A 23,843-nucleotide genomic window follows, 5' to 3' on the forward strand; every position below is an offset into this window, starting at 1 on the left:
CAGGTTTATCATGACTGTGATAAACCTGAAGCATAAAGTGAGATGGACCTTAGAAATGCGGGACCAACAACACGAGCGTTAGTACAGCGTGTCCTGAAAACAAACCACAGTCTACCTGACATGGAGAGGAGATGGACAGAAATTGCCACCGCAATGGATCTGCCAGAGAGCTAACAGCTAGCCACATTTAGTTTAGTCGTCAGCCATTTTTGTTTACTCCAAAGTCACGTTTGACCGCCCAAGACTTTGAGTTTTGAGAGTCGAGACTCTGGCTGTTGGTGGACAGAATCTGTTAGTGTGTGGTGTGCTGTGTTGGTCATCTCGTTGCACACCACAGGCTTTAAGAACAAAAACGTTAAATCTGTCAATATTTGTCTCTCACATTTTCTGAATCAGTTAAGATTTTAAAAATCTTTTACTGTGTGTGAGAATTAAAAGTCCATTATAGTCCAATATAAGCCTGATGAGGTCAGTGATTTAAGCAAATAATAGCCCGGGCTATTAATTGAAGTTTTATGGTATTAACACTGTATATGTCAGTGTCAGTGGTATTTTTGAATCTTGACAATTTGGATAATTTGGATCTCTCTCTGCCAACAATCAGCCTGCTCTGTAGTGTCGTGGACGCAGCAGCTGTTGTCCCTCATAGGACTGCTGAATGGAGGTAGAAAAGCTGTCCAATGCATCTGTCAAAAATAAACACTCACTGTTTTGAACCTCAAATGAGTTGACTGGATGATTGATGAAACTTGCAGCAGTATCTGATTGGTTTTATCTGATGTTTATCCTTCTTTTTAAACTTTGTGCTTTCCCTTTGTGTTAACCCGGATGTTGGTAGCTCATTGGGTTCAGCACATAGCACAAAGCAAGATATATTTTGGGAAGCTCAGAGTTGATCCTTTGAACTCAAACAAAGTCAGTATGTGTACCTAATGTTAAATATTGTGTTAGTCAGACTTAAACTTGACTTTAAAATACATGTAAACATGATACGCAGACTAAAATCATACTAAGTCGGATTTCTTGAAGTCGCACAAAGGGGCCATTGACATGGCAACAGTTCTTGCATGAAACATTAAACTTTTGTTGTGGGTTGGCCTTTGGTTCACATGACAACGGTATTTTAGGGGACTGAAAATGCAAACGTTTGAAGCCAAGTTCCAGAGTGTAATCTTACAGATGCAATTGTGCATGCAGTGGTGTGCCTCTATGATGTGTCATTACAAAGTTACACTACCACCTACTGGCCTGGCATTCATACTACAGATTGCATTCACCTCAATTGTTTTGTGGATGTATGTCTCAAAATCTGGCAAATAAAACCAAAGAGACCCTTTAGCACCTGGATAAATGTCAGAATGAAATGACATGAAACCTGTTTGCTGCAATAAACTTGTTTGGTATATGATGTCATAGGGGAGACAGGAAGAGAAACCAATAGCAACTAGCTGAAAGGGGGCATAGATAATATGGCTCCACCTACTGTGGAGGAGTCCGACATACTTCTGTCAATAAATGGATTCTCCCCTGCTGCAAAAACACAAAAATACTGATCAAGATAAAGGCCAAGGTGTTACCAATGAAAGGCTCACAACCAGCTGGCGAAAACTGAAGAGGAAGGCAGGGCTTAAATCAGGTAGCAGGTGATCACAGTAAATGATCTGCAGGTGTGTGAGGAGCTGCAGGTGTGTAAGGAGCAGCAGGTGTGTGAGGATCAGCAGGTGCATGTGCATGTGAATGCATGAATTAGTCAGATTTGCGCTCCAGAGGAGAGCCTCCATCAGGCTGTATAATATTGCCCTCTACTGGATTTATATGTTAATGAACTGCATTAAACTAGAGCCTTCTGTTTTTATAACCCGCTTCGAAATAGTTCCTCCAGCACCCAGTGCTCCTATTATAAGTTACCAATATACAATAACAGGATTACATATATAACACCATCATAAAAATAATATAATACAGCAGTGTAACAATGTCAGTGTTTAGAAATTAAGGACATCAACTTGGACAATTTATCTGCTAGTATCAACAGCCTCCCCAGTGCTGACAGTTTTTCTACCCCAGACAAAATGCTCTCACTCTACATCAACTGCCTCAATAACCTTCTAAATAATCTTGCTCCTCTCAAAACCAGATCTGTCTCATTTACTTGCACTGCACCTTGGTTCACTCCCACTCTCAGACAGTTAAAAGCAACAGGACGTCAACTTGAAAGACTCTACAGGAAAACTGGTCAAGACATGTATTCAAACCATATTCTCCACTACAAGGACTGCAATTCTAACGCCAAATCCATCTACTACTCTAGGTTAATCAGTTCAAATGAAGGAAAGTCCAAGGCCCTCTTCTCCCTCCTTACAAATATTACAAAACCACCAGACTCACTTCCTCCTCACCTGTACTCCTCTGATTTCTGTAACACTTCAAAAATCAAACACATCCGCCAACAACTTACACCCACCTCTGCTCCTTATTCACCTGTCCCAGTTCCATTTACCCCTATCCATTCAGTTTCAGCATTCACCCTACCCTCAGCCAATGAAATATCCAAACTCATTCAAAAATCCAAATCCTCAACCTGCCAATTAGACCCCCTTCCTAATGTCCTTGTAAAGACCATCCTCCCCTCTCTGTCCCCTCTCATTACAGACATCATTCACTCCTCCCTTACCACTGAAATCGTTCCTTCTTCCCTCAAAACAGCCACTGTAACCCCAGTACTCAAGAAACCTGGTTCAGACCCCAACAACCTCAATAATTTTAGTCCCATTTCAAATCTTCCATTCATCTCTAAAATTCTTGAAAAAACAGTTGCCGCTCAACTCCATACTCATTTATCTTGCAATAATCTATATGAACAATTCCAGTCTGGTTTCCGTCCCCTCCATAGCACTGAAACGGCACTTCTTAAAATCACCAGTGACCTCCTCCTTGCTGCTGACTTCGGTTCACTATCCATTCTCCTCCTGCTTGATCTGAGTGCGACCTTCAACACTATTTCACACACCATTCTTCTGAATAAACTTTCTTCCATTGGTATCGCTAACACACCTCTCAACTGGTTGTATTCATACCTTTCAGGCCGCACTCAGTTCATTCAGTTAAAATCATTCACTTCCCATCAAGTCCCCCTCACCCCTGCTGTTCATCATTGACCTCCTCCCCCTTGGTCACATTTTCCGTAAGCACCATATTCACTTTCACTGCTACGCCCATGACACCCAGCTCTACCTCTCAACAAAACCCGATTCCTCACCTCCACCCTCATCCCTAAACAATTGCCACCTAGAAATAAAATCCTGGTTAACTTCAAACTTCCTCAAATTAAACAGCAATAAGACAGAACTTCTTTTAATTGGCACAAAATCCACATTAAACAAACTCCATAACTTCTCTATTCCCTTCGATAACTCGTCCATCTCCCCCTCCCTTCAGGTAAAGAGTCTGGGTGTCATCCTCAACAGCACCCTCTCCTTCACCTCCCATATTAACCATGTCACCTGGTCCGCCTATTTCCACTTACGTAATATTAACCATCTCTGTCCACCCTCACTCCCCACACCACTGCCAATCTTGTTCACAGCCTTGTCACTTCTCGTTTAGACTATTTCAACTCTCTTCTGTTTGGCCTTCCACACAAAACTCTCCATAAATTACAACTAGTTCAAAATTCAGCCGCCCGCATCATCACACGCACCCGCTCAATCCACCACATCACACCCATTCTACAACAGCTCCACTAGCTCCCCATCACACACCGCATCAACTACAAAATACTTCTCCTCACATTTAAAGCCATACACACCCTCCAACCCCTCCATATCTCTCTGACCTCCTCCATACTGCCACACCCGTCCACACCCTCAGATCCTCCTCCTCCATCCATCTCACTGTCCCCCCTGCTTGCCTTGTCCATGGGGAGCAGATCATTCAGCCGCTCTGCTCCCCAGCTCTGGAACTCTCTCCCACCTGACCTCCGTAATACTGACTCACTCCCACATTTTAAATCCAAACTCAAAACTCATCTGTTTAGACCAGCGTACGCCATCTAACCACCACCATTGACCATTTTCCTCTTTCTTTCTTTTCTCTGAAATCTTTTTAAATAGTATTTCACTGGTATTCTTATTTGATTCTTAAACTCTTTGTTTTTTATGATCTAAGGTGACCTTAAGTGATCTAACAGAAAAAAAATGATCTGTTTTTAAATGTGAATCTCATGATGTCAGGAGTTTTTTCTCATGAAACAGAAGTCTGAACAGATTAATGATGACTTAATTAAGTTTGACTGCAGATCATCACTGTTGAAAAAATAAACTGATTAAATCAGTGATGAGCTGCTGTAGTGCCAGTAAAGTTCAACTAAGGTGTATTAAGAAGATTAATAAATTGTATTAAGGCAAATTTCAGGTTGAGGTTCAGGTTACTTTATTTGTACCCATAGGTACATTTGTTTTGCAGTTAAGTGAGGTTGCAGCGTCCCTTTCAAAACGCAGGCCACAGAACAGAACAAACAGGAAACAAAGAGAAAAACTTAAGGTTATTTAAAACCTCCTAGTACATAAGAGCCCACCCTCACCCTCAACTCAGCCCCTGAAAAATGAAGCAAACATGCCATAAACAAAGGTAAAATATTAAAACATTAACATTAACAGTGCTCAAGGTTCCATCAATAAAACAGAAATAGGCATAAAAGAGTGTGAAATACCATCCATTAAAATAAAAAATTAAATTAAATTTAAAAAAAAGAAATCAGCAAATCAACAGATCTCAAAAGCCAGAATAAAAACCAGGTTTAAGATTTAAATGTAAGAAAAAATATAAAAAATAGATAAAAGTGCATGAACAAATAAATACATGTATTCTAGATAAGGCAACAACTTGTTCAGCTCAGTGATAGCAGCAGGGACAAAGCTGTTTTTATACCGCTTTGTTCTGCACCTTGGGACTAAAAACCTCCGTCCAGAGGGGAAAAGCTGAAATTCACAATAACCAAAACTGCAGGAAAAAAAACATGAACCCACATCAATAATTTTCTGTTCGGGACAATGTAGACCAGTTTTTATTGTTACATGAAACATGACTTTTTGTGCCGGAAAAGGGGTTAGAGCAGAGCTCAGAAACACCTGGCTTAATTTTGTTTTTTGCTCTGCATATGGGTTTCCATGCTCCTGTTTTGCGTGGCCAATTACTGCTCTCGGGAATGCTGCAGAATCTTAGTTAAATAGCTGATTCTTGTTGAATTTGCACTTACCCATGTCTTCTAGAGTGCAGTAAAAACAAGCTAACAGTGGATCGTCTTCTCTGAGCATCACAGCTGAGAAGAAAGAATAAGTGCTTTTGCTTCACTATCATGAGCTGTGTGACGTTAATGCAGCATCAGTAGATTACATAAAAACATAGATGTTACCAGTTATAGAGATTTTACAAAGCAATGTCTGGACAAAAACGTGACTAAAATATAACTTCCACTGTCTTAGCATTTTTTAGGACTTTTGAAAGATTTATTTAAAATCATTTAAAACCAATTAACGCCTGAGGGATCACTGAAAATGCTCACTGACATTTATTTAATCTAATTTCAGATTGTAAAGATGAAGCTAAAAGTCATTCACAAAGCGTCTTAGCCCTCAAGAGAGCTCATAAGGTGCAGGGAAGAGGACTTAAAAGAGGTTTCAGAGTTTCTTAAGCAGAGGAGAAAATGGTGGGAAGACAAGAGGTCAGAGAAATATTCTCCAAATGCTGAATGACAGATAATGAAACCCTACAGATTACAGATGCAGGGAGAAAGTTTGTGATCAATCTCATTAGAGATCACATCTCACATCTTCCACCCAGTGCAATTACACTATACCGCCAGACATAAAGTGATTACAACACTAAGATATCTGGCAACTGGAAAAATGCATCAGTGCAGCAGTGATGAATGTGGTCAGTCAGCAGTTGCCGTCAGCAGTGTGATCACTCAAAAAGCACTTTCACAGTCTCATATTGTGAAGCACTTCATTTCATTTCCACTGGGTGTCCACACCTTGCAGGCTCACAAAAGGCCATGTTTGTGACAACCAATCACATCTGTTAGAAGAATGTATCGCACCTAGCAAAAGGGTCAACCACACCCTCTTAATAAGATAAGTGTCTGTCCCTGCCTCGCTTGCAGTTGCTCTGACTTTTCCTAAATCACTCCTAGGCTAGGACTCCTGGCTAGAAATTTTTAGAGAATGTAAGAAGCTCTCTGAGAGTGTTCTCAGAATGTTTGTGAATATGGCCCTTGAACTCTGTAGAACATTGCAACACCCGCAGGAACATACATGGAGCACTTCTTTCACTCAAAGAGACACTTAAACAGCATAACCGTTGAGCATTACTCTCAACAGCAATTACTTTCCATCACTACGGGTCAAGGATTGCGTTTCGGTAACTGATCAAGGCCAACACACTTTGGACAGATAAAGCATTCATCTAATCACTCAATGACCAAATGATCCTGTGCACATTGTACTCCTTTATTTTAGAAAGTCACCACAGGAGACAGACTTGTGTGTCATCTTGTATTTCAGATAAAAATACAGATTAAGTTAAGAAAATGGAACTCAACTGCATAATACGCACAGCATTTGTAACACTAAAATACTTTTGGTTGCTGAAAAATATACACCCAGGAGCAATGCTACTGAAAAAGATGAATATTTATACACAAATAAAACAGGAAAGCAGGATGTGATGGCTTACATACAGCAACACATTCTGAACTAACGAGGAAAGAGAATAAGAAAGGACAACATGATTCCCAGAAGTGAGCTGAAAACATTGCAACCAACATCATGTCGGGGATCAGTCCTGTATGGATGTGGGAAGTGACAAGCATTAATACAACAACTACGACTTCTCCTTCTCTTTCTTTTTCTTTTTCTCCTTCTTCTTCTTTTTCTTTTTGGATGTTTTTTTTCCTGATGTTTTTCCTGTCTCGTCGTCACTACTGTCACCGCTTTCATCTTTTTCTTCTTTTTCTTTGCCATCTTTTTCTCGACCGCCTTTGGATGACTTTCCCTTGCTATTTATGTCTTCTGCTTTGACTTTGCTATGGCCTGCAATGGTCTGCTCCTTCACCTCCTCCTTCACCTTGGTGTTTGGAGGAGGTGTCAGACCCCGGGATACTGTTATGAGCATCCTCTCCTTCCTCATCTCCTCTTTCAGGGAGATGTTTTCCTGCACAGCCCTGTGGCTCCTGCCATCGTCAATGTGTTTGCTTCTGTGATCTCTTTCGTCCCTGTGGTCCCACTGGTAGTCCCTGTGATTCCTGTGGTCTCCTGAGTTTCTACTGTACATGTAGTCCCTGTGATCTCTCTTGTCTGACGGGTGGGGGAGAGGAGTGTTGTTGCTGAGATGACGTGAGTGTCCCTTGCTGTCTCCAGCATGCTTGTCCATCTGTACTTTCTGCTAAAATAAAACATGAAAAACAATTTGCAGCATGAAGACAAGGAAAGCAAAGTTTATGGTGACTTTAAGACAGAGATGGTCACTAAACCCCAAAATCTGAACAGATTTTTCTTTTCATAAAATGTTTGACCTGAGAGTTGAAGAAAAGCCAGTGGGTTACTAAATCAAATGGTTTCATTCATGAAATGTTAGTAAATCTTTTTTTTTTCTCTTTTACAAGAAGAATACAAGCGAAACCAACTATAACCCCGAAAAACAAGGAATCAAACGTATTCATCAGGAATAATAAACATATTGATATTTTCAAATCTTTCTACAAAAACTTATATAAATCAGAAAAGCAGTTACTAGACCCAAATTCTTTTTTTTAGACAGAATTAAATTAAAACAACTTTCTTCAGAGAAAAACAAATATTTAAAATCTGAAATATCTGAAACTGAAATAGTGCAAACAATTAAAACATCTGCACTCAAGAAAGGTATGGATGGATTCCCCAATGAATTTTATTCAACTTCTTGGAGTAAATTGGCTGATATATAAATTGGAAGATATATGTCAAATAAATTAGTCCTTCCTAGATCTATGTATCAAATCATAATTTCTGTTATACTAAAATCAGGCAAATCCGAAGAATTTCCTTCTGATTATAGACCTATAAATTAAATAAGTTGTGATAAGCTGATATAACATTTAATAAAATACCGTTATAAGGAAGTTAAATAAAGTACTGTTATGATGAAATTTCTTTTTTTTTTTAGAATTGTCATAATTAAATAAATCAGAGCAGGGCTTATGGTGCTTTTATTTTGAAGGACCTGGCTCATCTCAGGCAGAAACCGTTGATGTTTTTCCTCTGGACTTGAAACTTCCGGTCAACAGTTGGATGTTAGCAGACAGTTAAACAGATGCAGCAGTGCCTTTAATCGTGAGGATTTACCCTCTATAAGATGTAAACAAACTTAACAGCTCTCCAGTTCAGGTATTAAAACTATCTGCAAATCTCAGCAGTGCTCCATGGTCGCAAAATGTTACTACATTGTAATGGTCTGGAGCGTATTCTCAATGTTTGCGATATAGTTATTTTATACATCACATGTAGATACCTCCAGTATATTCAATATATGGCCCACCCCAATCGTCACGTTACGTGAACAATAGAGGGGAAATTTTCTGAGCTGGGCATTTCCTAAGGCACACCTGCTGTTTTCAGCTGGGCAAAAAACATTCTGGTAGACACAGGGTCCTAAACAGCTCTATTATATTTTTCTTCAGTGATTCTAGGCAGCAGGACTGTGTTTGTGTGACTGAGCCAAAATAAACCAGAGTGTGTGTGTGTGTGTGTGTGTGTGTGTGTGTGTGTGTGTGTGTGTCTGTGTTCACAAGAGTTGCTCACTGATGCCACAGAAGAAGCAGATAAAGCAGGCTTTGGATACACACATAGCAGTTTCTAGCAATTGTTGCCTTGGGTCTTTCATGGGATTTGTTGTTAATAAAAATAGAAAATATCACCACATGTATGAAAACAGGGATTTTACTTACACTGCTGGAGCTACTATGGAGGTGGGCAGCTGAATGGTTTTCAGCACAGTTCAAATCTCCAATGAACTCCTCACATTTCTGGCAGTAAAACCCAATCACTGGTGTCAGAAAACTCAATCCTGCAAAAAGTCAAGAAAGGCAGTGAGACATATGAAGTATGTTAGTGAGTGGACAGTAGCAATAAGGACAGCAGGACCAGAGAAAACTGCTTTACCATCCTGTTTCATCAATCCCTCCAGCTCTTTCACCAACGATTCCATTTTATTTTTCCGGGCTTGTTTGTCTTTTTTCCTTTCCTCATCATCATATGCCTGGGAAACACAAGTCATTTCAAAATTGAGGAATTTCGTCATTCTTCAGTGTAATAAACTTCATTACACAGATGTGAAATAGCCAGTGACACTGCTTGGACATATATTACCATGGGTTTATCAGATGTCTGAGATGTGCCAATGCCATCACATTTTTCCCGTTTCTCCTTTGTTGCTTCAGGAAGAAAAAATAAAAACATGTCATGTATTTGACATCAATAACATTGAAAAAAGACAGAAAAACTAAATCATGAAGCCAGGTGACATCAATTTCTAACTTATTGGGCACATTTCCACATTCAGCTGTCACACAATCTTACTCTTGTCAGCTGGACAAAAACAGATCCAAAATCAACTTGACACATCTTAGGAATCCAAAAGAGACATTTAACGAGTAAATGCACACCAAAGTAAATATTTCATGCAGGTGACCATCTTAAAGGTACATTATGTAAGATCTGGACATAATTTTAGTTGAAAACATTAAAAAATGAACTAACCCTTTCAACAGAGGGTGAAAAAGTAACACTGTTGGCGTTATGTCGAAGATGCCTATGTATTGTACTGCAGAGCCTAGAAGTTACAGTCTCAGTGAATTAGTTAGTTAGTGTATAAGAAATACAGCGATGGCAGAAGCTCCACGAGAATGCCCGTTATCTCCATCACAAGCAACGTTCGGTAGCAAAGAAGAGACGCGATGTAAGAAGAAGCAAAACTAGAGTGAATATCTGTGTGACTTTCCAACACTGGAGACAGCTCTGAGAGAGTAAAGAGATGCAGTTTGATGCTGAACTCACAATGTTTCTTTAGACTGGTAAGTAACATCTAACATTTGCTATTTACTAAAACTTATCTTTAGTGTAACTAAGGGCAACACAAACTGAAGGCTTACAGATCCCGATAAACTTTCCAGATGGCATGATGTGACTGCACTCTTGTTACTGTGGCGTTGCTAAAATTGAGCTCAGTGAGCTATAAAGAAAGACTCAGTAGTAGACCAGCATTTAAAGGATGGACTGGGTAGCTGGAACTTATTAAGAGATCCTTTTAACCATTGAGGCTGGTGTTGTTCTATTTTAGTTTTTGTAAAGAAATCTCAAAATAAAACCAAAAACCACACTGTTCAATTCAATTTTCTGAATCCATTGACTTCCCAACCCGGTCTGTGGCAACTAGGCCCATTCAGAAAGAAAAGTTCAAGCAGCGTCCACATCCAAAAGTGATAAAAACTGGGTGCTGGACCAAGCAAAAATAGATATGAAGGGAAGGAATGTCTGAGGAAACATTACACGTGTGGAGGTAATCGAATAACTTTTCATGGGAGCATGCACTAGTGTGCGGACTTTATTTATTCTTTCATACCCAGGCCCATTCACAAATATGAAACAGTTCACAAATATTAACTTTGATTAAAAAAAACCAAAACAGCTGGGCTCTGCAGGTTTTAACAAACATTGCTTCAACGGAAGTAAATAGTGTATTTGCTGACAATATTAAGCTGCTGAATAATGATGTTAAGATAAAAATGTTTGTGATGATGAAGACGGCTTTAACTCAGGACAAGTAGGATCAATTCATTGTTGGTTCTGGTCTTTTCATGTGATTTGTTGACAAATTCAACCTTATCCGATAAAGATCCAACAATAAGAACAAGTGTATGTTATGAGTAACTGATAACGATTTTCAGTAACTGGTCTGATAAAGAAGATATGCAATATTTTTTTGAAACATAACGATCATAAACAATGGTAAATATAGGGTTAAGCGTTCTCAGCCGACATATGAAAGCAGCTAAATTGCCAAAAATCAAAGCTGTAAACTACAGTGACCAGGTTTCAGGCTTCACAAAGGTGTGCTAAGTCACTTCAGTTGCTTTACTTTTTTCCTAAAATAGGAGAAAGTTTTATAGTTACAATACATGCAGCACTGCAATAACTGCACAGTTAAAGTCCCGCCTTTTGCTCCCATTTTTGGGATTTTAAACTAAACTTGATGTCTCCGCTGAGTTTAATCAGGATTGCTCCAAGACAGCCTGAGTTATGGCTAATTCTATTGAAGCCGCTGGCTAAGACTTTCTGATTGATAGTTTATTGACAAGCCTTGCTCATTTGTGGTAGGATTGTGTATCTTAGTCTCTAAAGACTGTAATTCAGGTTTAGTGTTGATGGAGTCAAAATACAAAAAAGTCCATTCACGCTGTTTTTTTTTTCACGTCATAAAAATTCAAGAAAGAATTCATCATGGTGGCGTTAATTGTCAGAGTCTGTAGAGGACAATGAGACGTAGGAACTCTTGAGTCGAGTTATGGTGTGAGGGGCGTGGCCTGTCAAAGTTTTCACTTTTCAGCTGTCACTTACTGCATAACCATCAGGCTGATTAGAGTCAAATTTGATGCTTCATAAGTTGCCAAGTTTCACGTCTCTAGCTCATTCCAGCTCATGGCATATTGAACAAAGGCATAACATAGCAGTGCTAAACAGGCCACAGCTACATGTACAAATCGTTATGACACTTCATACTTTGGTTATTACTTGACCCCTGAGCACGTGCACCAAAAATGATAAAATTCTGACCCTCAGGTTTAAAGGTACACATTTGTGCCCCATATAGTAGAGCTTTGTTTGGGCTACAAAAATCAGGCCTGACCCCCACAAGACCGACCCAAGCCCCACCCACAGCAGCAGTTTTGGGCCTGAGCTTGATCAAAAACACAGATTTGTACAGTAAAAATAGACCTATAGTATACTACATTTTATATAAAACAATTCTTTTCAATAATAACCAATATTCAATAAATAAACTTTAATTTGGCGAGAACATGACCCGATTCAAGCCCAAGGGAATAATGACAAATTACAGCCCGGCCTGGCCCAAACCTGGTGGGTCTGGTCATCCCCAATCGGGTTTGGGCAGCAAAGCTCTACAATATAGGTTGAGCTCAGCATACTCTGGTATGCTTATTCCCCAAGAAGTACCAAAGAGATCCATCACCATTTATGATGATTGCTAATCCCACCCATTGCGAAAGTTTTGATTGATGGGGGCAATTTTTTTTTTTTTTGATAGATCCTGCTCATTTATAGTAGATGTGTATAGTCCCACATGGCTGTGGGGTCACAAGTCTTGGAAAGCATTTGCACATCATTTCCAGTTATTGGTCTGAGTTTTGTGTTTCTAGCTTATTCCAGCTCACAGCAAATTGAGTCACAGCAGAAGAGGACAAACCAGCACAAACTCAGTGGGGCTCTTATTCTTTGGGGCTTGAACCCCAAAAACGTGCCTTTGAAAAGATTTGTAACTGCATACATATCAGCCACAGTTCAAAATTTTGGCATAACCAAATGCTAATCAAGACTCTAAACTCAATCAAAAAGATTGTCTGCAGTGTGAAGGCATGGCTAGGAAATTAGAAAAAATCTATTGTTGACTTCATTAAATACAGAACTCTCACCTTTGATGAGCGACTGTAAAGACTCCAGAGCTTGCCGTACATTGGGGTTGCTCAGTGCTGGCAGCGCTATGCCTGCTGCTGCTCGGTCTGAAACAGGAAGTGCAGGAGTCGGCTTCTTCACCTCCTGTTGCCCCCGCATCTTACCCATGACATCACTGATGTCCACTGTGCCCAGACTTTTTAATATGTTCTTGATCTTCTCACATTCACTATTATCCAGATTGGCAGAGGATATGTTTGAGGAAGTCATTAGAAGGGTTTGCTTCAGATCCCCAGAGCTACTGAACATGGACTTGTTCTGATAGAATTGGCTGCCAGAACTATCCATTTCCTGTAGTTTGGCATGCTCTCCAGTCTGGGAAAATGTTGCAAAAAGCGCAGTAGACATTTTATTTGCTTGTTTTCCTTCAGCATCTTCATTGCCATACAAAAATGACTCTTCATCTTCAAGCTCTTTAGCTTTCAGTACTGCAGAGTTGTCCTCACTTTTTGCCTGCAGCCAAGAGAAGTCGCTGCCTGTTCTCTCGTGAGGAAGGAGCATACTGTCATTTTCCAAAGATGTGGAATTGTCCTTGCTGTCATGTTGCTGGTGTCTGTGATCATCAGGTATGCCCTCCACTTTTTTGCTTTCATCTGAAGCCTGTATAGGGGAGATCCCAACAATGATATACACTTAATAGATTGTAGCTCCTTCACTTTATCCTGCTTTGCTACTCATTAAATAATCTGCAAAATAATACATCTATATTAAACAATTGTTTTAACTGACAGTGTTCACCCATGCATTAAAGTCAGCTCAAAGACTCATGCAGAAACTCAGGAGATGCATGAAACCCAAACCATAACTGCAATTTGAAGTGTTGTTTCTAGTGCTTTCATAAAATATTTTAACTACTTTTTAAAGTGCTATGTTATATGTGTTTCTAAAATATTTGTTTATGGTGTGAGCTTTTGACACCTATGTTTCCATAACTCTCTGTTAGCAGAAAGTTATGCTTAAATATACAACAATCAGCCACAACATTGGAACCAAAACATTTGAAGTGAATATCATTGATCATCTTGTTACAATGCAATGTTCAGCTGGAAAACCTTGGGTCTTGGCATTCCTTTGGATGCCCCTTGACACACACCTCCCACCCAAACACTGTTATAAACCAAATACACCTCCTCATGGCAACGGTACTTCTCGATTGCAGTGCCCCCCAGCAGGACAATGAACCATGCAACTCCACAAAAACTGTTCAGGAATGGTCTGAAGAATGCTACAAATAATTCAAGGCGCCGACCTGGCCATCAAGTTCTCTAGATCCCAATCTGATTGAGCATCTGTGGGATGTACTAGTACCCAAGCTCAAAACACACAGGATTTAAAAGATCTGTTGCCAATGGTCTGGTTGCCCAGACACCACAGGACACCTGCTAGAGACCCTGTATCCATGTCTTAAAAGGTCAGAGCCAAGTGTGATCCAAGGAGGCCCCATCATGGGGCTTTTTGTCATATCCCATGGGCCAATCCTGAGCAGTTTTTGCAATGTGACATGGTGAACACTCATTCCCACTCGGATTATCACTGTGTTACAAAAAATGAAGCAACAAAAAATGAACTAACGAATTTTAAAGATGTTCTAATGACATTAAGCGTCACATTTGTAAAGCATCTACCAATATGCACAGTGTGTGTACTAAAAGGTTATAAATGGGGTAATTTGGCTCTGCTTTACTTACTGATCTTTTAAAATAGATTTTGTAATTTCATTATACACAGCACAACAACATCCCAATACCTTATTAACACCTATTTCAGTGTGTGGCAGATCATCATCATCTCAACCCCTAAGAGCTGCAGCCATCATGTTTTTAAATCAAGCTACATGAAGTTAGACTATTTTCATGAACACACAAGACATACTACTGTTTATGGTTTAAACATGCTATTAGTCATAAATCTCACACTGATAACTGACTGAAACAAGACATGTTGGAGAATGAAAAATGAGCTCTCTACCTGAATTGTGAGGATAGCATCCTTGAGGGTGGGCAATCGGTCCTCCAGTTCTTTGCTAGCCATGACCAGCTTCAATCCCTCCAACAGACGATTCCCTGTGAGATTGCTACTGCTGCTAACGCTGCTGCTGCAGTTGTGGCTGGGGCTCCTCTTTCTCTTTTTGTCTTTGCTATGGCCCTTTTCTACACTGCTGCTTCGCGACTTGGACCTCCTGGCCCGGCTCTTGCTGCGTATATGACTCTTATTGCTTCGGCTCTGGCTCCGACTCCTACTGTGAGCCCTGCCTCTACTCCTCGCCCTGCTTTTGCTTCGTGCTCGACTCTTTCCACGAACACGACTTTTGCTTCGTCCTCTGCTTCGGCTGGGAGGCCGACTTTTGCTTCGGCCACGGCTCCTGGCTCTAGATTTGCCGCGGCTTCGACTGCGGCTTTTGCTCCTGGTCCCATGCTTCTGGAACTCGGGGTCGGATTTGACTGCTTCTTTCAGGACATTAGCCGAGTTAAATGCTTCAGCCAGGTTGTATGCCATGTTCCCTTTGAGATAGTCTGGGAGAGGCTTGTTGGCTGCAATGCATCTCAGGAATTCCTCACCAGCTCGTTCACTGAAAGGCAGCATGCATTTGTTTCAAACAACAGCAAATTCAAAATATACACTAAAACTTTAGTGCAACTATTCCTGCTTTAACTTAAAGAAGACATTTAACACATTCACACATATACCTGCTGTCTGGAGAATGATGTTCCACAGGAATTGGATTCCACTGTGGGACCTGAATGTGCGGTTGTTGTGAGGGAGGGACGATCTGCTGGCTGCCACCCAAAGCAATCACTGAACTATGGTCTATGGAGAAGCTGCTACAGTGGGGCTGAGAGTATTCAGAATTCATGTTATAGTTCTGTACGAAATAAAACTGTAAAGACATATTTAAAGGAGCGGTGCCTAGGATTTAGTGGCATCTAGCATTGAGGTTGCAGACTGTAATCGACTGAATACCCCTCCTCTCACTCTTCACTTTCAAAGAGTCAGTACATTTACATGTTAGAAAAAGTGGAATTATTGCGTCAGTCCGACTAAAATATTCTAAATATGGCGCACAATTAAACTGATATTGATTTTTTTAGGTGGCTTAAAACTAATCGATGAAGGCAGAGTTTACTCTGTGCCATTTGATTATATGTATGTGACGTGCTGGTTTCTACCCCAAAATTTATTTTAAATAAACCGTTATTATTGTGTTTCAGTCAATAGCATAAATAATTTATGTATAAAAAATACAGGTTTATAGCAACTAGCTGGGGGCATATCTCCATCTGCCATGGCGGAGTAGGACATACTTTGTCAATAAATCGATCGGGAATAAATCGATTCCCGGTGATTGTATACTGGGACAAGGGCAGGAGTCCAATTAAATAACCTAATCAAGCTATAACTGTAGCTCCGCTAAACTGTGCATGTAAACGTACTGACTGTGGCAGAACCTGAGGTGGCCTTCAACTGTCATAAGAAGGCATAAGGCCCTCTCTAAGTCGCTGTGTGGTTTATCCATTCTAGGCTCATGTGGGAACATGTCAATGGCAGCGCAAGAAGACAGGCTTGTAGAAGAGGACACACTACCTATAGACAAGAAGGGCTTATTTTAGGCAAACAGAAACATTTTGTAGTTTCAGGTGAGTATACACTCATGAAGGTATAATTATGATATATATGCTATTTCTGCTAATAGAATGCTCCTTAATCCTACACACTGCTCCTTTAAGATAACACTTTTTTGATATACAATTTGAAATAGTTGTACGTGTTCAACATTTGTTTTTAATCTGTGAGCAATAAGTGTACACTGAATACTTAACAACAGAGCTCCAAATACTTTTCTCTCTGCACATCCGCTAGTGCATGTTACATTTAAAATCACATGCACTATTTTTTTCCTGTAGTAAAAACATTTTCCTACACAATTAGGTGACACTTTCACCACAACCAAGTCTGACCAAAATTACAGTAATACACAGTGAAACTATAGCTGTGTTCGAAACCGTCCCCTATCACGGATATAGTGCACTATATAGTGTGTACGCCATTTTGTAGTGGTGTTTGAATTCTCAGTAGTTAATTTGATCCAAAATAATACATTTAAAATAAATAAATAAATGTATTTATTTGTTTGGCATATTTCCCATTGGACATTTCATCTGCCTATTAACTACACGTGATACCAGCATATAGCCAGCTGATGCAAAAATTCACATGCCTCTGTTCTAAACCAGGTTCCTAAACACTTTCCACAGTCAAGATTTGTGTGTATATTTAAAATCATTTTCACTTCATCACATAAAATCAGACACTACTGTGCTATCAACATCACTAGACTGGTGGTAGAGCAGCAGCTCCACCGTTCACTGGAGTAAAATGTTTTTCTCAGTGGAGTCTGGTGTCTTTGATGTAACGGCTTCAAAGCCCCGTCGGTAAGGGCTGTCTTACAGCAAGGTAAAGTGGTGAAAATATTCTGAATATAGCATATTCTTAAACTAATACTGATACAATTTAGGCAGTTTGCTTGGCACTGTTTGATTATATGCATTATATGTTTTCTACCCCAAACACTGTCATTTTGTCTATTAATACCAAATTTATGTGTCATGTTAGCAGTCTACGTAAAAGTGACAATTTAGTAAGTACAACACAACTGCTGCATGTTCAAAATGTGTCTCCTGTCTGTAGGTAGACTGGGAACCCTGTTTAACCTAGCTGAGCAAATATAAAAATATTGGTAACCCTTTCTATGAAGACCACATCTATGATGCATTATGAGGGCATTCATAGTAAATTACAATACATTCATAGTGATTCATGACTACACTCTTAAACAAACATTATGTGTACTGATGCACTATATCAACAGTCATAAAACAGATAAGACACACGATTTATTTGTATCAAGTGTCTTATGGATGCTCTTGACTAGTTCAAAACTAGAGGCTAACTGGTAGGGCTTATAATGCATCATAAATACTTACACTCACTTATACACACACCAACAATCAACTGTAGTAAGAACTCATAGTGTGCTAGTCCATGTAGTATTATAATTTCTCATTGTATGTGTTGAGTAAAATGGGTACATAGGGATGCATTTATAATAATTTATGCTTCATCATTATGTATCATTGCTGGTGTTAAGTAATGTGTAACACATATTCACACATTTATAAGACTCTGTGCCCTATCATGAGTAATTTAACTTACTGTACTCTACAATATTATGAAAATACGTTTAAAAGACTTAAGTCTGACACCCTCTGACATCTAAAGACAATGTATGTATGTCAAAAAGGGGAAGAAAGTGGAAAGAAACTGTTGCAGCCCCCGAAAACCATAAACACAAATGAGCATTTTCTGTGTTTATGAGTATATTCATAAAGCATTATGAATGCACTCCAATTCACAATGAATGTCCTCATAATGCATTAGAGATGTGATCTTGAGTAGTTTCAAGCATTAATCCAAAACCCAAGCATTGTTTTAAAAAAGAGCTAAAAATGAATTGACTAAAAATGTTTTATTTATGGTCAATACAAATGCAAAGCATTACAAAGGTTACAAAAAAGTATTGACAAAGCAGAGCACATCATCCTATACATAACATAGACTTTACCCAGTTAATAAGCCTTTTCATAAGCCACCGGCCCTTCAGTCTACCAAAGGCATTTACAACCACTACTCTCCCCTGCAAACTTTTGCGTTGCACATCTGCTGTTCTACGGACAGTCTTCCAACTCCAAGCCATTCCTGAATCCAGACTCCAGAACAGTTCCTTACAATCTAAAACTCCATGAAGTGACAGAATGCCAGCCTTAACGGTTAAAGTAGTCACAGTGGTACTCCTGCAGTGCCAAAATGGGTACGTTCTCCATGTAGGCTGCCTTTTCTTTAAGCTTCTCTCAGTTTGGGAAAATGCTTGAAAAAAGTGAATGATCTGAAAAACACATACAGCACATGTAGTGAGCAACAGCAGTGGTGGAGGAAATATTCAGATCATTTACTGAAGTAAAAGTACTAGTGCCACACTTACAAACATGCCAACACTCCAGTCTTGCATTCAAAGATGATACATCGCTTTTAACTAAAATATGAATGTGACTTATTCACCCACTAGAGGGAATATTCAAGAATAATAAATCAGAGAAAAGTGAGATATGCCATCTCAATAACCCCCTCAGTAGCCAGAAGATGGTTAACGTTACTTGAGAATAATGCATAATGCTCGGTTTGTCTAACCGACATATTATATCTTCGGTACTGCTGAGTTGTCTGATTTATATCAAGCTGACCAGCAGCATTAGCTAGCTAAAATACATTACAGCTGATGAAATCCATTGTAACAAGGGAATCAATAACCTTGATTAGCTTACCTTCTTGCGCTGTCTTTTCTGTCTCGCCAACAGGAGGTTGTCGTCTGCGTCTGAGCTGTGATGTAGCATTTCTCAAATTTTTTTAGCAGTATATTTCTTGCTGTCTGCAGCCTTTTCTCAAACAAAGATTATCTCCTTCTTGTAATAAACCGCCAAATACCGAAGAAAGAATACAAAACATTCCACATCCTCCGTTGTGTCTAATCCCCGAGTCTCATTTCCTGTGGCGCTTTAAATATAATGTTGAAATAACAGTCCGAAAGACTGACTGACATGAAATGTACATTGTTTTTGGAAATATTTCTCATGATATACAGTCTACGTATGGTTTGATTATGCATGATCGAATATTTCCCCTGGTCTAGTGTTTAAAAGTAAATATCTTTCACAATAAATTTAGGGCTGTCAAAATAACTCCCTAATTTTGATTAGTTAATCACAGAAGAAATAACGCGTTAAAAAACATTAACTCTGATAACTCGCGCTCTGTGGTGCCCTTTGACCTGTAAAGGCCACAGTGGCTTTGAGACATGATGGAGGCAGAAGACACAAAGCTGCTTGGCCCCATGAATGGAACATTTGCATTTAAAAAACGCTTAAGATGGAACTGTTGATAGGAGCACTGTTCTCTGCAATTTCTGCAGTAAGGAGTTTCGTATCATCAGAGTACTTCAAGCCTGAAATATCACCACAAAGCAAAGCATTTAGCAGTGAACCTGGAGGTCTGAGCTAGCACAGCCTAGCTGCTAGCTCTTGCAGCTAGCCTCTTCAGGCCAGACTCAACCAGGCGTTCTCACGCAAACTGAGTAATTCTACCTGTGACTAACTCACTTGCAGCAACCTCTGACACTGCTTACAAGCCACCATTGAGAAGCACAATTGTGTCCAAAATCCAGCAGCTTTATGGCACAGAAAATAATTTAAACTTAAATTTAATTATTTTTTAAAAATACTTTTATTTTTTTTAAAAATGACATATGGCATTAATTAAGATTAATCACAAAGCATGTAATTAATTAGATTTTTTTAAATCGCTTGACAGCCCTAAATAAATTACAATGAACAAAAATATAAACTCAACACTTTTGTTTTTGCTCCTATTTTTCATGAGCTGAACTCAAAGATCTAAAACATTTTCTAAATACACAAGAGACATTTCTCTCAAATATTATTCACAAATCTGTCTAAATCTGTGTTCGTGAGCACTTCTTTGCCGAGATAATCCATCCCACCTCACAGGTGTGGCATATCAAGATGCTGATTAGACAGCATGATTATTGCACAGGTGTGCCTTTGGCTGGCCACAATAAAAGGCCACTCTGAAATGTGCAGTTTTGCTTTACTGGGGGGTCTGGGGGTCAGAAAACCAGTCAGAATCTGGTGTGACCACCATTTGCCTCACGCAGTGCAACACATCTCATTCGCATACAGTTGATCAGGTTGTTGATTGTGGCCTGTGGAATGTTGGTCCACTCCTCTTCAATGGCTGTGTGAAGTTGCTGGATATTGGCAGGAACTGGAACACGCTGTCGTATACGCCGATCCAGAGCATCCCAAACATGCTCAGTGGGTGACATGTCTGGTGAGTATGCTGGCCATGCAAGAACTGGGATGTTTTCAGCTTCCAGGAATTGTGTACAGATCCTTGCAACATGGGGCCGTGCATTATCATGCTGCAACATGAGGTGATGGTCGTGAATGACACAACAATGGGCCTCAGGATCTCGTCACGGTATCTCTGTGCATTTAAAATACCATCAAATGCACATGTGTTTGTTGTCCATAACATACGCCTGCCCCATCTTTTGTGTACATACTATTCTATTACTTAATTATTATTATGTGTACATACCTTATTTCCTCTATGTACATACTTATTTTATTACTTATTTATTGTTATTGTTATTGTTATTTTTCTTTGTTACATTTCACTTTTCTTTTTTCATGCTGCTGTAACATTTGGAATTTCCCCCAATGGGGGGATCAATAAAGGAATATTCTATTCTATTCTATTCTATTCTATTCTATTCTACCATAACCCTACTGCCACCATGGGCCACTCAATCCACAACGTTGACATCAGCAAACCGCTCACCCACGTGACGCCACACACGCTGAAGAGAACACCTCTCCAGCGTGCCAGATACCATCGAATGTGAGCATTTGCCCACTCAAGTCGGTTACGATGACGAACTGCAGTCAGGTCAGGACCCCAATGAGGACGACGAGCATGCAGATGAGCTTCCCTTGTAATGGGAGTTCCCATTTCTCATCATCATCATCTCTCTCTCTCTCTCTCCCTCTCCCTCTCTCTCTCTCTATCACATCATACTGAGTAGCACTCTCTGTTTGGTGTAAATCCCTGTTCTCTCTGTACTGTGCATGATGACGTATACTGTGTGACAAATCATGTCATTGTTTATGTTTGTCCTGTTTGAAGGACAAACTGCAACCAGGTCAAGATAATACACTGTATTTTAATTCCTGCATCTCCTCTGCTCTGGGCCCTTCCTTTTGCGTCGTCTCATGCTGGAGAGAGCAGGGGTCCGTTTGCAAATGCTTGAATAAAACTATTAGAAAGACAACTGTTGGCTCAGTGTTGTACTTAACAACAAATTTCCAGAACACCCTGAGATGGTTTCTGACAGTTTGTGCAGAAATTCTTTGCTTATGCAAACTGATTGTTGCAGCAGCTGTCCGGGCGGCTGGTCTCAGACGATCCTGGAGGTGAATATGCTGGAGGTGAACATGCTGGATGCGGAGGTCCTGGGCTGGTGTGGTTACACGGGGTCAGCAGTTGTGAGGCCAGTTGGATGTACTGCCAAATTGTCTGAAATGCCTTTGGAGACGGCTTATGGTAAAGAAATGAACATTCAATTCATAGGCAACAGCTCTGGTGGACATTCTGCTGTCAGCATGCCAATTGCACGCTTCCTCAAAACTTGCGACATCTGTGGCATTGTGCTGTGTGATAAAACCGAACATTTCAGAGTGGCCTGGTATTGTGGCCAGCCAAAGGCACACCTGTGCAATGATCATGCTGTCTAGTCAGCATCTTCATATGTCACACCTGTGAGGTGGGATGGATTATCTCGGCAAAGGAGAAGTGCTCACTAACACAGATTTAGACAGATTTGTGAACAACATTTGAGAGAAATGTGTCTTTTGTGTATATAGAAAATGTTTTGGATCTTTGAGTTCAGCTCATGAAAAATGGGAGCAAAAACAAAAGTGTTGTGTTTATATTTTTGTTCAGTGTATAATATCGAATCGCAATACCTACTAATCGCAATACATATCAAATCAAATCAGTTCCCAAGTATCAAGATAGTATCAAACCAGGAGTAAGAAAATAGTATTCTAGCTCTAGTGAGTACTGATACAAAATGTTTGAGGATTTACACTAAAACATCTCATTTTTACTTAGCTATGTATAGTATAGTGTGTAAATAATGACGAGCAATGCTTGTATGTGTTCCTTATTTACACAAGCACTGCCAGTAGTACCTAGGAAAAGATCGGAGCTACTAACTTATTGATGAAAGCCGAAAAACACGTAAAAAACAAATACATAAATAGCTTTTTATACAACATTATCCATTAATGTTATTTTCTCCTTTCATTGCGCTAATCTTTTAACCAGCATCAGTCCTAATCAGAAATATCAAATATTCACTAATTTGCAGAAATATAACCCTTTAAATGTCAGGTTTTTGTCATGATGCCATTACGTTTTAGATGAAAATAACACAAAATTGAGTAATTTTAAAAATACTACAGGCTAAGTAGATATTTTTACTTACCACAGTCTGTGATATACTAATGATTAACAGCAACACTGATTGTGACAATGCACCTAGTGAAAATAGCATTTATTTTCTCCACATGCCAAATATGACAAAAATGCAAAGCCCAGAATTACACCCAGAAATAATACAGTGCACGTTTTTATACGTTGCTGGCTATGGGGTCAGAAAATTGCAGTTTGAATGGGTTTCAATTGAGCATTTTTTGCAATTGAAAGTATGAATGTAACAACTTTCTTTCCACCTTGTATTTTAGACTTACTGTAGAAGCTCAGCTAGAAATTCCAATATTGCACAAAACAAGGGTTAAGTGACGAGGTGTAAAGCTGGGGGGTACGGGTGCGCAATTATTTAAGAGTGAAGACCACAGACTATAAATAAAATTGTATTTCTACACACTTTCAGATGACCTGAAACCACCGAGATTTCGGCTACCTTTGCCGGTCACGTCACCGATTTCGAGATCAGAAATGTAAACAGGATGATGCTGTGTACTCAGGCGACTCTTCTACAGCAATTCATCACGTCTATCTCCTCCTCTCCTCGCTAGCATATAGCTTTTAGCAGCCCCTTAAATGAAATGTGTAGCTAGCTAGCTTAGCCAGCAGAGCTAGCTGTGTTAGCCTGTCGGGTACGTACATTGATGAAGTGTCCTGTCGGTGGCCTGCTGTGGAGGAAATGGCTATCCGGCGCTGAGGTCGGAAATGGTCCGCAAGATGTAGGTGGCAGGTGTCCGGTAGAAGGCACACCGCAGGACCCTCCGAGTCTGTACGGAGGAACATGGGGAGGTGGAGGTCCAAACGGCGGCGGCCCGTGTGCACGTTTACCACGCCGGTACATCTTCGGCTTCAGCAGGGCCGACTGACTCCCGTACC

At 39.9% G+C, this 23,843-nt stretch overlaps 1 protein-coding gene across 2 annotated transcripts in view; it reads right to left on the reverse strand.

Moving 5' to 3' along the window:
- Window positions 1-6,196: 6,196 nt before the first annotated feature.
- The window catches only part of si:ch211-195b21.5 (zinc finger protein 318), a 17,766-nt gene continuing 119 nt past the window's right edge, over window positions 6,197-23,843 (reverse strand). Inside the window, exons 1-8 of one of the 2 annotated variants that reach the window (XM_042502003.1) lie at window positions 23,608-23,843; window positions 15,473-15,618; window positions 14,754-15,354; window positions 12,746-13,385; window positions 9,405-9,469; window positions 9,198-9,294; window positions 8,984-9,102; window positions 6,197-7,440 (exon numbers count right to left, since the gene is read on the reverse strand). The exon at window positions 23,608-23,843 is cut by the window's right edge and continues 119 nt beyond it. In XM_042502003.1, coding sequence (XP_042357937.1) covers window positions 6,883-7,440; window positions 8,984-9,102; window positions 9,198-9,294; window positions 9,405-9,469; window positions 12,746-13,385; window positions 14,754-15,354; window positions 15,473-15,618; window positions 23,608-23,808 — 2,427 coding nt within the window. In that variant the 5' untranslated portion in view covers window positions 23,809-23,843 and the 3' untranslated portion in view covers window positions 6,197-6,882. Of the gene's footprint in view, window positions 7,444-8,983; window positions 9,103-9,197; window positions 9,295-9,404; window positions 9,470-12,745; window positions 13,386-14,753; window positions 15,355-15,472; window positions 15,619-23,607 lie in introns of both variants that reach the window. The other variant, XM_042502002.1, reaches the window with a different exon arrangement.

This window comes from Plectropomus leopardus, chromosome 15 (genome assembly GCF_008729295.1).
Source record: "Plectropomus leopardus isolate mb chromosome 15, YSFRI_Pleo_2.0, whole genome shotgun sequence".
Taxonomy (NCBI): Eukaryota; Metazoa; Chordata; class Actinopteri; order Perciformes; family Serranidae; genus Plectropomus; species Plectropomus leopardus.